Here is a 14,534-nt window from a genome sequence, read left to right on the forward strand (position 1 = left end):
AAGGTTTTTATATACTCATATATATATATACTCATATATACTCATCAGGCCTAACTGAAACTACTTCTCCAGTATAGTGTGAGAAATGGTCCCTTGTTTGAACATTGGGTCTGTGTCTTGCCCCAGGTTGGAAATACATATTTCCTGAAGAAATTAAAGATAAGACACATCAACTAGGAGGTCTCTCTTTTACAATCTTGTAACGCTACACTAGGGAGGCTACTTCCTGCAAAACACTTTTTAAATAAACAGCCACGGAAAGGTAACTGACATTAAAACACAGAACTACTGGGTATGGACAGCCCAGCATCAAGGAGATGGGCAGCACTGGCCCACTACAACAGCAGCTACAACAGAGACAGGTTTTGGCAGCACAAAATATGCCAGGTTCAGAATGATTCTTTCGCTTCATGTAACAGCAGCACACAGCTTGGCACTTTGTTATCTGCCAGGGACAAAAAGGCCCAATAGCCTGGCCTACAGGGGCCTTGTCCCACCTTGCAGTGGTGTCTGTGGCACTGAATCAGGTCACAGCACAAAGTGAAGAAAGGCCTAGTCACCTGCTGTTTCATGCACTGCTGCTTTCACTGAGGCTTCATCTTTGAAGACTGAGGATATCCTTAGGAGGGTTGCAACTACTTTCTCTACATCAGATATATCTGTCTGAAAGAAAAAAATAAAGATCAGTTAACTGCTAGACAGCTACACAACATGAGTCTCTGCTAGGGCTGTGGCAAGAATTACAGTCTTCAGCTGACTGCTATCAGCTTTGCCTTGGCCGTATCACAAGGCACAAGCAACATAAACAAAATTACTTTATGTAGAAGCTGATGCCAGCTTAAGCATCAGCTGCATCATCTGCTTCCATAAGGTTCTTTGGGATCACTGGAGAAAAGATGCAAATCTAGGTCAAGTTATCACCTCTGGCAATTAAACAATTTTGAGAGAAAAATCAAGCCCAGACAAGCACTAGCTCACCTACCTGCTGAGCTATCAGCACAGAGCACTTTGGTCCTAATCGCAGCAGCTTCTCTGGTGATGGAAAAGCAAGGAACGTGGCAACATCCACAGGAGGAGATGGCACTGGAGTCGAAGCCTGAAACAGGTGGAATCCATCTCAATTTTATTCTTGGAAGTAAATAAATTGGTTCAGCAAAGGCAGATGGAACAGCACAAGGCACATCTATACCAGGCAAGAATCTGTTCTGTTGGAAAACAGAGTAAGGCTGACCTAAGCCCAGAGCTGGAATGGCCAGGATATGCTAGCATGAGGGCATAGTACTGCATGTACAAGGTCCCCACCACTTTCTGAACATGGAAGACTTTCTACACATCTACCTATGGTTGCTACAGCCACTATTCAGCCCTTCCCTCCACACATGTGTGCAACATACACACTTTAACAAAATACATTTTTCAACTAATCCATTTTATTTCCTGAATGTTTTCTCCCAGCTAGAATAGTGCCAGCCCATGCAGGAATGCGACCACTTCAAGTTCATACTCCAGAACCTCATTTCCTCCTTTTCTCCAGCTGATGAGACAAGAATCTGGCAGGAATCTCCGGCAGGAAGATTACCTGTGAATCAAGTATCTTCTTCGGAGTCAGTGACTCCTGTTCTTCCACTCCTCTCTCCTTCAGCTGTTGCTCTTCTTCCTCCTCCTCTTCATCTTCCTCTTCCTCATCATCATCCTCATCTCCTTCATCATCACTAAGGTTTGAATGTTACACATTCCATTAATTACACACCTGGAATTCCTGTACACTGGCACTGAAAACTCTTCAAGAACAGAAGAGCAACCTCTCAAAGTCCTACTGAAAGAAGCACATTCACCTACAACACACCAAGAGGACACTCAGACATCAGTCACCCAGCTGAGAACAGCAAGAAAAGATTAACAAACACAATCAGTTACTTATCCTACGGTAAGTCCATCAATAAAAACAATCAAGTTTAAGACATCTTTGGCTGTGCTACACACTCAGATAAACATCTACCAGCAATGAGAGCTCTTATTTTAAAATGAGACAGGTCAATGAAAGTGTTGATGAAAATTGTCAAAAAACTTCTGATTTAAACTCTGGTACTATGCCTACCTCAAAGACCCCAGCACTGATGCCATATTGAAGCCTTCAAGGATCTCATGGAGTTGCTCACACACCTCTTCTCCCAGACAGTTACCTAAGTTGAGAGAGGAAAGGGAGTGGACTAAACAGGTGCACACAAGTTTGTTCTTGAGGACTTAACCCTATATTCTTGTCTATTTCTTGTTTCTGAAATTAAACAGTAACATGCCATTTCTGCACACCTTAGAGGCAGCAACACAAACTGCACTTATCACACAGAATCAAACAGCTGTTAAACAAATTTAGCAGCATTACACAACAGTTGGAGATGAAAGACACTAAAGCTTTAAGGACTTGAGAGATTTCTTGTTCTTAGTGATTCTAAAACAAGGAGACATAGCACAGCACCAGTGAAATGCAGTGACCCAAGGTATGAACAGCAAAAGCCAACAAAAGTCAAAGTTCTCACACTCCTCTGCAGAGTTGCACATAAAGGTTTTTGTTTGCAAGTATGAAGTATCTGAGATAGCACCAAATAATTAGTTTTACTGAAAACAGGTATAGATATCACCTAATCTTTCCACCCTATCAGATGTACCAAAACCACTTACCAATTAACGAAGTTCATGGTTTAAGAAAACTTACAGGATCTAACCATCTCCTGTCCCAAGGTCATGCAAGTTCAGCTACTGAGTACTGTTTTTTATATGCTGACAATCACAAGAACAGAGTATACGGTTCTGTCAACATTCTTCCTAGTGGCTTCTCATTAGAACTAAACCAGACATACTTTGATTTGGATTATGTAACCTAAAAAAGTGTATTCTATTTCATCTGTTGAAAGCTGGTTTTTGGGAGATGTGTTATCCTCCTCACTCCAGGGGGGAAGGAGAAGGATGCCTTCTGATAATGGCCCAGCCATTAAAACCAGGTGGGGCAGTGTTTCTTATCTCTTTCACCACCCCTCCATCCTCCAGGGGGACATCTTCTGATAACGGGCCATTAGGGCCCACCAATGACATGACACATTCCATCATCCCATTGTGAGATGCTCCACACAGTGGGGGAGGAGCCAACTGTTCCCAGCTAGATAAAAACTGGGACTGAAGGACACAAGGTATCTGGGTTTTCCACTGGATTCCCAGAGTAAGACTGGACCCATCTCACCACCACTGGATTTTCTACAGGACCATCTCTACTCCGCAGAACCACATCTGTTACTCCAGGAGGACTTATTTGGACTGCTTCCAACACCCTGACCAACAGGGTGCCTGGTCATATCCCTGACTCTGTCAGGGTTTTCCAGGATTTATGTTTGCTACCTTGCCTGGTTTTTTGTACTACATTTGTATTTTCCTTTTTTTTTTTTAATATTCCCAGTAAAGAACTGTTACTCCTATTCCCATATCTTTGCCTGAAAGCCCCTAATTGCAAAGTTACAGTAATTTGGAGGGAAGGGGGTTTACATTCTCCATTCCAAGGGAAGCTCTAGCTTTCCTTGGCAGGCAACTGTCTTTCAAAACCAAGACACATACCATTGAGATCCAATTTCTCCAGCTCTCTCTTATCTTCAATAGCTTCAGCAACAGTCAGAGCAGCATCTCGTTTGATCTCACAGAAAGACAAATTCAGTTCCTAAAAATGCAGAAGAACATTTTGTCTGCAAAATTCCTATTAACATCTATCATATCCATAAATTTTATGTCTTCATAAGTGTTCTGGCAAGACTGTCATTTGAAGAAGCTCCCAGCAAAAAAAAAGTGTTACTTGAAATTGCAAATAAAGCCTGACAGACTCCTAACCTCATTTACTTGAAAGGGGAATTTTGAAACATAGTGGTGTTTAAGAGCAGCACTATTAATATTAAAGGTGGTAATTTGAAAATAACCTACAAACCACTGCTTACCTAGAAGGTAGCAGACATTTCAGTCCTTAATAGTCAGCTGACTGGACATCTTCACTTATCAAATGTCACAAGATCACTCCAAAACTCACACTCCAGTAAGTCTAACAGAAGAAGGGCATCTACTGTACTAAACTGATCACACATTTCCTTTGACACCTCAGTTGCAACTTAAAGCCTTCAAAAAACAAGCCACAAGCGGTACTATTTCTGACAGACTCGGCCAACAGAGAAACCATGTGGACTAGTAAGAACAATTAACCATCCCCCACCATTCCACATCGTGCTCAATCAATCCCTCCCTGAGAGGAAACTGAATATTAACAGCAGAAGGGAAGCAATCCTTGAACAGAACGAATCAGCTGCAATTGCTTCATGCTACCTTCTCATAAACATTTCTGCTCTGGAAAAAACTACTTAACTTCTGTCTGTTCATCTCAACTACACCCCATTACGTCAGCTTCCTTGGGAAATTCTGACAAGTTCCAGTACAACCAGCAGAAGCCCAAGCAAGGGATCGCACACCAAAAAGAACCTACTTTCTGTACAAGGTTCATACACACAAACAAGTATTACATTAATTTTTGTCTTTGACTGCAAGATTATGAATCACATGTTCAGCATCGGTCTCAGGGCAGTTAGACTCATGGCAGGTGTTTCTACAGATCCTAGTTTGCTTATGTTATTAATTTAATGTCAGCCTATCCAGAATGTTGTCAGATTCAAGTCTTGTGCAAATACTGATGTAGGAGGCTGTGGTATCACCAAAAAACTAAAAACACTTCGACCCTTGATTGATGCCTTAACAAAGAAAAAGCATTAACTGTATGAGCTATGTAATGCTGAAGAGACAAGCTGATAATGAAGTCTCCTTCATATCAGCCCCCACTCTTGAAGCTCTGGGAAGCAGGTACTTTCATTATCAGGTATCTTGAGTAGCACTTGCTGACTTGAGCTTACAGTTGCAAAAACATCAGGCAAAGACTAAACAGATCACTCGTACACCTCCACATAGCAGAGTACTCACTAGATGGTGGGATGCCACTGATCTGCGCTCACAACTTGTTGCTTTTCAGTTGTGAGCACAGAATCTGCATGGACCTGAATCCTATCTTAAATCAGTAGTGGTAGGAGAATGAACAGAAAAATATGAAATGGAAAACTTGGCATTTTTCAAAGGAGCTGAACAAGAAGACAATACCTTTAGTTTATGAAGCCCTTCTTTAACAGCATCAGCAATAGCAACAGCACCCTTAGAACGCACCAGGCAATCCCCAAAGTTGATCACTTCAATCTGTCGAAGTGCCTTTAGAGTCTGCAGAGCAAGACAGGAGAGACTTGAAAAGTGGACATGCAAGTAATTGAACATACTATTACTTTTGGAATGTCATCTTTCCCATTGCAGCATGACATGCTTCCACCAATCCAAAGGCGCTAATGCCAACCAGACTTGAGACAAAAACCAAAACAACTGCTTAAAACAACTCACCTCTGCCATGGCCACAGCTCCTTTCTCTGTGAAGGTATTGTCATTCAAGTTTATAACCTTAAGCAGTGGGTTGACAGCAAAGGCCTGTGCCAGTGCTGTAATGCCAGGATGGTTAATTCCATTCTGTGGCATATGGACCTCTTCTAGAGTCCCAATGATCTGGGGAAAAATGTAGACAAAAAAAGCTGACACTTCAGCTCAGGAGTATATTGTTCCACTCTTAGGATTTACCTGAAATTGTTTTACGTTTCAAAACTCCATCAGTTGTCCTACCCCTGTACTTGGCACTGGTCAGGCCACACCTTGCATTATTTACCAGCAATTCTGTCACAGATCTAAGTGAAATCACAGACACATTGCAAGTGTCAGATAAATACAAAGCCCTGATTTAAAGAGACAAGTATCATTGTCCTATATGCCTACTCTAAATAACTTAAGAGTTCCTCACCTGTGGTTCAACAACACTGAAATAAACCACACATTGCTTTAATTTTCTAATCAAAATCTACATTTTCCCCTGACCACAGAAGCAAACATATTAGAAAGCTAGTATAAATATTGTTTATGGACTAAACAGCATGTCATGCAGCACAGTAATTAACCCCATGCTGGTAGTGCCATTCAATCTTGATTCTCCATGAATCACATTGTTATACAACTTTTAAGTACTAAAAAAAGTCTTATTTTTGCCATGATTACTGCTTAATCAAAATCACATCTAGGAATTTCTTTACAAAAAAAGTCAACCTGTAACCTGCAATATCCTTGTCAATATACCTGACAACATGCATTATAATTCAGAAGTCCCTTCCAGCAGCAATTGAGATATAAAAAGGGAATAAGGTGCCCCAATCACAGTGAATTCTCTTGTTCCCACAAAAGTGCAAGCAGACCAGTGACAGCTAGAGAAAGCCAGGCAACACTTCAAGATCTGACCAGATGATCCTAGCAAAATCACTGGGCTGCTTTTGCCAGATGACTGAGCAAAGCAACACTCAAGAGAAAAAGCTGGGATACCTATCCTAGTGCCAGTCAATAACCAGTAGCATAGAGAGAGGAAAAGGAATGGGACTGCTAAATTACTTAGGAGATGACTATTTCTCCCTAAGGTAACTACTTTACACAGCTACTCTAATTCCACTTGTTGAAGACTCCAGTTTCAGCAGCAAGAAACATCATGACTTTAGTGAACAGATCACCAGCTCTGGCTTCCAAGCTGAGGTATACTTTGTGTGCATCATCTTTAACACTTGCATTGAATCATACCTTGCTCCAATTTGTTGTCAAATTTTGGTTTGATACTCACCCCAAAGGCTTCAGCCAGGGCAGTGGCACCATCATTCTCCAGACGATTTCTGCCAGCCACAAATATTTTTAAAGCAAGACGCTTGCCCTGGGCAATTGATTTCCTGTGACACTCTTTCAGAGCAGCTGCCAATATCTAAAGATAAAACAAGCAGCTTATACTCTCCCAGCATAACACTCTACAGTGATATCCTACTGTGTTTTGTAGATCCAGCTCTAGAAAAATACTTTGGGCATCACTGAAACATACCTGTTTCTACAACAGGGTATACAAAAAAACTTGTCTCTACCTGCAACACTTGCACACTGTGGTCTCAGGCAAGAATTGATAATTTTGCAACACTAAAACTCACTGAGCCATCAAGAACATTTTACTTCTGATCGGGCAAGCATATATGGGTAGGAAGCTGACCATGAGCTACCAATACACACTTGAAACAAAGGAATTCCACTGGGCTGCCTTCAGAAAAAGGCACTCACAGCAGGTCAGATCCTTCTCTACTTAGCCCTGTGAAATGCATCCAAACACAGTGTCTAATACCAGGCTCCTAAATGGATTTGCTGTGGTGAGTCCAGCAAAGGGTGCCAAGGACAACTGAAGAACTGGAGAATTTTACTCACTAGGATACTGACCCCTGAGATTATTAAGGCTGGAGAAGAAAAGGCTCTGAGGTAGATATTACCCATGTGTAAAAACAGCCAGAACAAGATGAGGGGAAAAGGTGGTATAAAGGCAGAGTCAGACAGCTGCACACAAAGTGTGCAAAGAAAACACCAGTTTAACACAAACTCCCTTTTTCTACTGCAAGGGTTGTTCAATACTGGAATAGACTATGAACAGAGCTTGTGAAGTCTCCATATTCAAAACCTGACTAGACCAAGCTTGAAGAACCTGGTGTAGTTGTAGCTGCCTTAAGCAGGGGATTTGGCAATCAAAGATTGCTCCCAATTTCATTCCCAAAGAGGAGACAATCCTTACCTTGCCACCACCAATGCCCATGCCACAGTTATTAAGCTTGAGTTCCTGCAGAGTGTAGCATGCAGGGCTCTTCAGCAGAGCCTCAAAGCCACGCACACCATCTGGCCCAAAGGCATTGTCACTCAAGTCCAACTCCACCAACTGGGCTCCAGCAGCTATGAGTGCATCCCCCAAAGAGATCTGTAAGGAAACAGATGGCAGTGGGTGGGAGGGAATGGATTAACTTCTAGTGACAGCATCACTGCAGTGGCTAGGTATGACAGTGATGCTGCAAAAAATACCCACTTTGAGGACATTCTGTAAAGCTGCATGGGGAAATAAAATTTTAGTGCTAAATCCAGAGAGGAAGTTGCACAAATTAAGCTAAAGATAACCATAAAGCAGTTACCAAGACACTATCCCATCCCTTTAGGTCAAATACTTTCCAAAGTGAATTTCCTGCTCTACACTGCAGAAAGAAATACTGTTTTCATCGATGCTGAGCTTTTGTTCTGGCTTCACAGGACTCAAGGAGATGAGGAGCTCTGTAATGGTCTTAGAAGAGAAGACACAGCCATATGATTTATTTTAAAAGCTTAGCTCTCACTTTTTCTGTTGAGTCATGAAGATGTTTTTACCAGTGAAAAGCTCCTTCACCAGCATGGACTCACATTTAACCTTTAATTGACTCCTCTCCATCTCATACAGGATGAGCAAAAGAGAACCATTCACCTATTCTGAGACATTTAGTGCTAATGGCACAGAGAAGGATCAGCTGTGTACCAAAACACAGACTCCCACAAAAAGCATGACAGGTGAGAAAAGAGGTTACATTAGTCAGAAGTCTCAGATCTAGTTTTTACTTACCAAAGCAGGAGGGATCTCAGACCTTAGCCTGCCTGTGAACATGTCACTCCAATGACACCTCTAAAATAAGAAGCATACAGATAAAACCCATTAAAATATTTAGGTCAACACAGTCGTAATAAACATTTACACATACAAGCTGCTTTACATCACTGGGGATGGCTTAATGTTGTTTCCCTTCCCTTGGCTTGTCATTTGATTGTACTGCAAGAACCAGCGTTACAATCACTCCACTTGCAAGGACAAAGTAACTGAAATTTACACCGTAAACATTATTCTTGCTTGTGCTCAAGCCGAAATTCTTTTCTGCTGAGAAAATTAACACAGGAAAAAAGGAAATAGAATACATTAGCAATTCAGATTTTACTAAGATATGAAGCTCAACAAACTGAACTTACTTGAAAAGCCACACTTGGGTGATTAATGCATATCCATGTCTCATGCCACTCTCCTTCAAGGGACAGTGTACTATCTCTAGTAGTACACCATCCCCTTAACATTAGGCTAGAGCAATTATAGGAAAATATAGCTTGGGCAAAGATGAACATCCTGTTGCATTTCCTCCCTACTTAGACATTCTCTGAAGACTGTCTCTCCAGAAGACCCAACCCAGCTTTCCAGAGAACTTGATTTGAACTTAGGGTTTTGTTGCCATGACTCTGTTTACAGATGCTCCCTTCAATAGGGGCTCTTCCTCACACAGCTTCCCAGCTTTAAGACTGGAAGCCTTCTAAACAGGAAGTTAGGAATGCAGAAGGTGCTTCCATTATCCCAAAGTCTCCAAGTTATGCTGTATTTTCCTAAGATTGCTCTTCCTCCTGGAAGCTTCAGGGGGTAACTCAAAGCAGATTTCTGCAGAAAGACCCTAGAAAGGCCTTCAGTATTTCCACATTATTTCTTCCCCTTGACTACTCCCCACTTAAGAATCTCACCTTGAGCTCACTTTTCTTCTCCAAGGCTTTGGCAATAACCTTTGCTGCCTCCACACCCACTGTGTTGCCTTCCAGGCGCAAGGCTTCCAGGCCGTCAAATTCCTCAATTTGCTTGATCACTTCTTTAGCTGCAAGAAGCAGATAATCTAGTTGGTCTTTTAACCACTGTCTTAGTTACCACAGTAACCCTCTGAAATCCAGTAATACTTGTTCAACCTCTAGCAAAACCAGCCAGAACAATGCCTGAAACAGCAATGGGAACAGAGCTGAAGTGTCAGGTCACCAGAAGGAACACTCTCCATTTGCTACCCTGCCTTCTCATAAATTTTTTTCTTTTTCTATTCTGATAGCCATCCTCCTATTTGCAAAAGTAAGTTTCTTTACTTCCCAACTAAAATTCCTCTGCCATTCAGCACATGGTTTAAAAGCTAGAGTGCATGTCCCTAGTGACGTGCAGAGACTAAGTTCAAAGTTGATGGGAATTGGTATCACATGAACAGGAAAAAGTTCCCACTGACTAGCAGAAGTAATGTTGGTTTAGCAAAGATGTCAGGGTGGAACAATTTAACTCTACAGTAATCCTAAACAAGGAAAAGAAGCAAGCTGCAGTCTCTCCTGCCAGTGGGCACTTGATACTGTTCCCAAGCTCCAAGGCCTTTCTCCATAGTTCAATGCCTTTGAACTACAAAACTGATGCCTTGTGAGACTACCTGGAAGAGAGGCTAAGAGTTAAAGGAATAAAGTAGGTATTTATTAAAAAGGCCTTCAAAGGACACACCTTGGCAATACAAGTTTTCACATTTTTTTAAGTTTTCGTCCATTTACTTATTGGGGTCAATTGTCCAATTACAGCTTCAGGTTATGAAGCTCCATCCTCCTAGACCACTCAATTCACTGTTTTTTCTACCTTTTGGGCCTGAAGCTGCAACAGTGTCCAGTGTCCTTGGCTCTCAGGCTGGAAAAGGATTGTTTTGTCTAACTACACTGTGAGGAGAATCTGCTAACACTTCAAATGAAGTTCAGAGCTATATACCAATGCCGTACAGAAGCTGGAGAATATGAAAGCTAAAGCTTAAGGCATCAAAACCAACCTATAAAAAAGCTCCACCTTCAGCAAGCAAATAACTTCTCTGAAAAACATGCTGGGTTTGGTTTTTTTTGGCATGGCAGAAATGTTGATCTAAGAATATATACATTTTCTCCAGGTATTTACATTAGCAGTAAGACTTATTGTGAAACACATACAGCAACAAGACAGAAAGAAAGTGAACTACTGCAGCAGGCTTACATACCAGCCCATTCCTCTCTGCACATCTTGTTCCAAGAGCTGAGACGCAACTGTTTACTGTTTCTAAAAAGAGTGCCGACTTCTAATGCCCAGTGACTGTCAAAAGCACTTCGAGAGAATGCCAGAATACAACAACTGCAAACCAGGCACCCAAACCTCAGTCAGTTACAGCAGCTGCAGCACTGCCAGGGCAGCAGGTCAAAGCAGGGTACCAGAAGGGAAGGAAATGTCTCTATCAGAAGCAGCTGTAGCTGACGGTCCCCTGCACTGCAGGTATGACAACTTGTCCGTGAAGGATTAGGACAAAGTTTACCACAAGATTTTACAACTTCAGGAAGATGCTTCCAAAGCACAAGGGTATTTTCTCTTACCGTCTTCAGCTGTGTTGAGTTTAAGGCCCTGGCCTTTGAAGCTCAACTGTCCACCACCCACTTTGGTTTTGGCAAGTGACTCTGCAAGCTTAGTGATGTCCTCTGATGCCATTTTCCCACTTTTTACAAAAGTTAAGGCTGTCAATTAAAAGAAACTGTCATCATAAAAACTCTCCAAACACAATACATAATTTATGCAAATAACCATATTTATTTGAACACTAATGTTATTTTTGTTACTCAGATATCTAATTGAGTTTTCAATGTCATTACTACTTTTCCCCAGAGCTCAATTAAGACAGCTAGGCTAGATTAATATTCCAAAGCCAACCAGTCAGATGGTGCTGATTCTTCCAACACTGACAAGACTTGGGTTTTGATGGAGTTAGTATACTTCATAAATAAACAGCAGGTAAAACTATGGATTAAGGTCACATTAAGACATTACTCTTTGTGCAAGATTAACAATTACAACATAATATTCCTCTGGTTTCAAACCCCATCCTTTAATTATATGTGCTGCACACTTCCCCTGCTCTCCAAAGCAAGCTAGAATGAACCAAGCTGCTTTTCCTTTTCAGTGATATTCCCAGTAGTGCTCTTGTCAGCACAGTTCCAGAACTACCGAGTTGCTGAAAACACTGTGTGCAGCATACAAAGCTCTCTCAGCTTCCTGGGTGCTCTTTCCTTTCAGATGTTCCACACAAATTCATCACACATTAAACAGGATGATCTTACACTTACAATAAATTAGTGAACATTTAGCCTTGAGGCACAACTTTGAAGATAGCCATGCCTGGTAACATCTGCACAGCATTATTTAATGAATATTAATCACTGTCTGAAGGAACTGGCCTCCATCCATTGTGCAGGATAAACAGAGAACACTTCTTATCCCACTGTTTCTGCTGGGATAAAAGGCTACATGCAACTAATGCTTAGATTTACACACACTTAGACTTTACACATCGGAAGAGATGAGGTTTCATTCCTACTACAGAAAACTGGTTCCTTTCTATTCTTGTCTGATTAGAAGTGACCTCACACTCTTGTAGCTGTTTGAGGTCAACATTGCTGGTTTTAAAATATCCCCTATACAAAAGCTGCATACACATACTCTCCTCCTGATACCCATCGGTGAAGCCTTCAACTTTCCCAGAGTATGACTTCTCTTTGGGGGTCTTTAATTTTAATATCGCTTTTGGAAATAAAGGGTGAAAATCTCCAAGGCTGAAGAACATAATTTTTCTAGGATGATTATCAGCTCAAGTAGGTGCTGCCAGTAGAAAGAAACCCACTTACTCTACTCCTACCAGACCACACAGATACCAGACTCATGGACACTCCTAGCCTCTGCAAATCCAACATTGAGAAGGAAGAAAAAGAGGGCATTCTCCAAACCATGAAGGCTTTACCAGACAGGAACAGAAGTTAACATCTGCAGAAGTCAGTCTGTCCATCTAGTGCAATTAATACCTTTACTCTTAAAAACCAGTTCCATTCTGCTATGATCATTTTCCTTACAGATGTACTGATCCTCTTGGCTTCTCTTTCCCTTGAATCACCTTTATCATTCTTCACCTTACACACAGACTACCGCCTAATCTCAACATACAAATCCAGCATCACATCCTGAAGCACGTTTTATAGCATACGTCAGCCAGACCCAACTGTCAACCTACCAGAGGCCTCTTCACTGTTAACTCCTCCACAGAGAAATCTTGGGAAAAAAAAAAATAAAAAAGAAGAGTTAGTCTGTTTGGCAAACACAACCAAGATCTGGAAATACCTGAAGACGGGTTTCCTTTCCACTTAAAGGCTGTATGAAACTTTACACTTCCTGATTATCAAAAAAGTTAGTTCAGACGAATACTTTAATTACAACACCTCGTTGTCCCCAACAGCCAACACACCGCTTACCCACCAACACCCGTTGCTCGCTCAGCAACGGGAGGCCTGGTAGCGCGGGGCAACAGCCCGAGGTCCCCGCTCCGCCAGCACCTGACAGCCTCCCCGCGTCGTTCGCTCCAGGGGCGGCCGAGGGCTTCTCTCTTCCCCCGCGGCAAGAGCCAAGCGCCGGCCGCGCACTCCTCCCCCGCCCCACGTAACGGGGCGTAAAGCACGGCCGCGACGTCGCTTCCCGCTCCGCGCGGGGAGCGGCACCTTGGAGAGAGACCCGCGGACGGACACGCGTGACGAGCGCCCACGAGGGGGAAGCCCCGCCTGCGCGTGGGAGCGCCCCCAGCAGGCAGGGCCCAGGAGCACGTCAGGACGCGGGATCGCCTCGTCTCACGCAGGGCCCCCTCCGCCGGCCGCTAACGGCGGTGGCTGCCGCCTCTGCCCTCACCTCCTCGGGGACTCCGTCGCCAGTGGCTGCTGGGGAAGGCGCCGGAACCTCACGCCGCCGCCGCGCCGGGACCGCTGGGTGAAGGGCGGGTGGGGGAGGCGGAAGATTTGAACGCCGGCAGTTCTACTCCCCGCTCCGGGATTGGCTGCTGCGTCGTGACGTCACGGGACGCGCTCCGCCGCCGCACAGCAGACCGATCAACGTCGCCGCGCAGCGCGTGGGCGGGGCTGCGGGGGCGCGCGCGGTGGCGGCGGCCGCGGTGCACGCCGAGAGCTGTAGTCCTCTGCCTGCCCTCGTCTCCAGGTGCGGCCGGAGCCTGAACGGGCTGCGCGGGGCTGTGCCCGGGCCACGCTTACAACCCGCGTTCGCGGAAGTGTCGCTGGGGGAGCTCCCGCAGGCGGGACACGAGCACCTTCCGATGTGAAGCCTCACCTAGATAATGTCCATGGGGTCTCCTCTTCGTACTTAGCATGTTACTGGCAGGCCGTTCTGCTAAGGAAGGCATTTCAGAGAATCACAGAATCTGTTAGCTTGGAAAAGACCTCTAGGATCACAGAGTCCAACCTATGGCCAAATAACAACTTTTCAACTAGACCATGGCATTAGGTGCCACATCCAGTCTTTCCTTAAACACCTCCAGGGACGGTGACAACACCACTTCTCTGTGCAGCCCATCCCAATGTGCAGTCACCCTTTCTGGTGGTGAAATTCTTCCTAATGGCCAACCTAAACCTCCTTTGGCACAGCATACGACTGCGTCGCTCATCTGTCACTTACACCTTGGAGTGCATTGTCATTCCTGCTTAAGAGTGCAAAAAAGCCTTAGTTTGCATGACAGTTTTGTGTGCACATTGTGCATGACCTTTTCTTCCTGAATACAGAAACAAAAGTACATCGGATGAGGCCGGGTGAACGGTGCACAGACCTGCCTGCTACTGCAGTGGGCTTGCACACCACCTCGGTCCCTTCTCTGCAACCTACAGGCACCGATGTAGGTACCATTTCA

The 14,534-nt window shown here is 43.7% G+C and overlaps 1 protein-coding gene across 8 annotated transcripts in view; it reads right to left on the minus strand.

The window, feature by feature from the left end:
- The window catches only part of RANGAP1 (Ran GTPase activating protein 1), a 29,749-nt gene extending 16,070 nt beyond the window's left edge, over positions 1-13,679 (minus strand). For 5 of the 8 annotated variants that reach the window (XR_009207744.1, XR_009207743.1, XR_005700467.2 and 2 more), the window contains exons 1-14: positions 13,529-13,665; positions 12,864-12,901; positions 11,182-11,319; positions 9,523-9,650; positions 8,591-8,650; positions 7,745-7,924; positions 6,767-6,901; positions 5,461-5,619; positions 5,173-5,286; positions 3,604-3,703; positions 2,099-2,183; positions 1,580-1,712; positions 983-1,096; positions 561-663 (exon numbers count right to left, since the gene is read on the minus strand). Coding sequence is in view for 4 of the 8 variants with exons in the window: in XM_040061587.2 (XP_039917521.1) it covers positions 561-663; positions 983-1,096; positions 1,580-1,712; positions 2,099-2,183; positions 3,604-3,703; positions 5,173-5,286; positions 5,461-5,619; positions 6,767-6,901; positions 7,745-7,924; positions 8,591-8,650; positions 9,523-9,650; positions 11,182-11,293 (1,423 nt within the window). In the remaining 4 variants the exon portion in view is untranslated. Of the gene's footprint in view, positions 1-560; positions 664-982; positions 1,097-1,579; positions 1,713-2,098; positions 2,184-3,603; positions 3,704-5,172; positions 5,287-5,460; positions 5,620-6,766; positions 6,902-7,744; positions 7,925-8,590; positions 8,651-9,522; positions 9,651-11,181; positions 11,320-12,863; positions 12,902-13,101; positions 13,311-13,528 lie in introns of those variants that run through there. The other 3 variants (XM_040061584.2, XM_040061585.2, XM_040061586.2) reach the window with 3 other exon arrangements.
- Positions 13,680-14,534: the final 855 nt, after the last annotated feature.

This window comes from Hirundo rustica, chromosome 4 (assembly GCF_015227805.2).
Source record: "Hirundo rustica isolate bHirRus1 chromosome 4, bHirRus1.pri.v3, whole genome shotgun sequence".
Classification (NCBI taxonomy): Eukaryota; Metazoa; Chordata; class Aves; order Passeriformes; family Hirundinidae; genus Hirundo; species Hirundo rustica.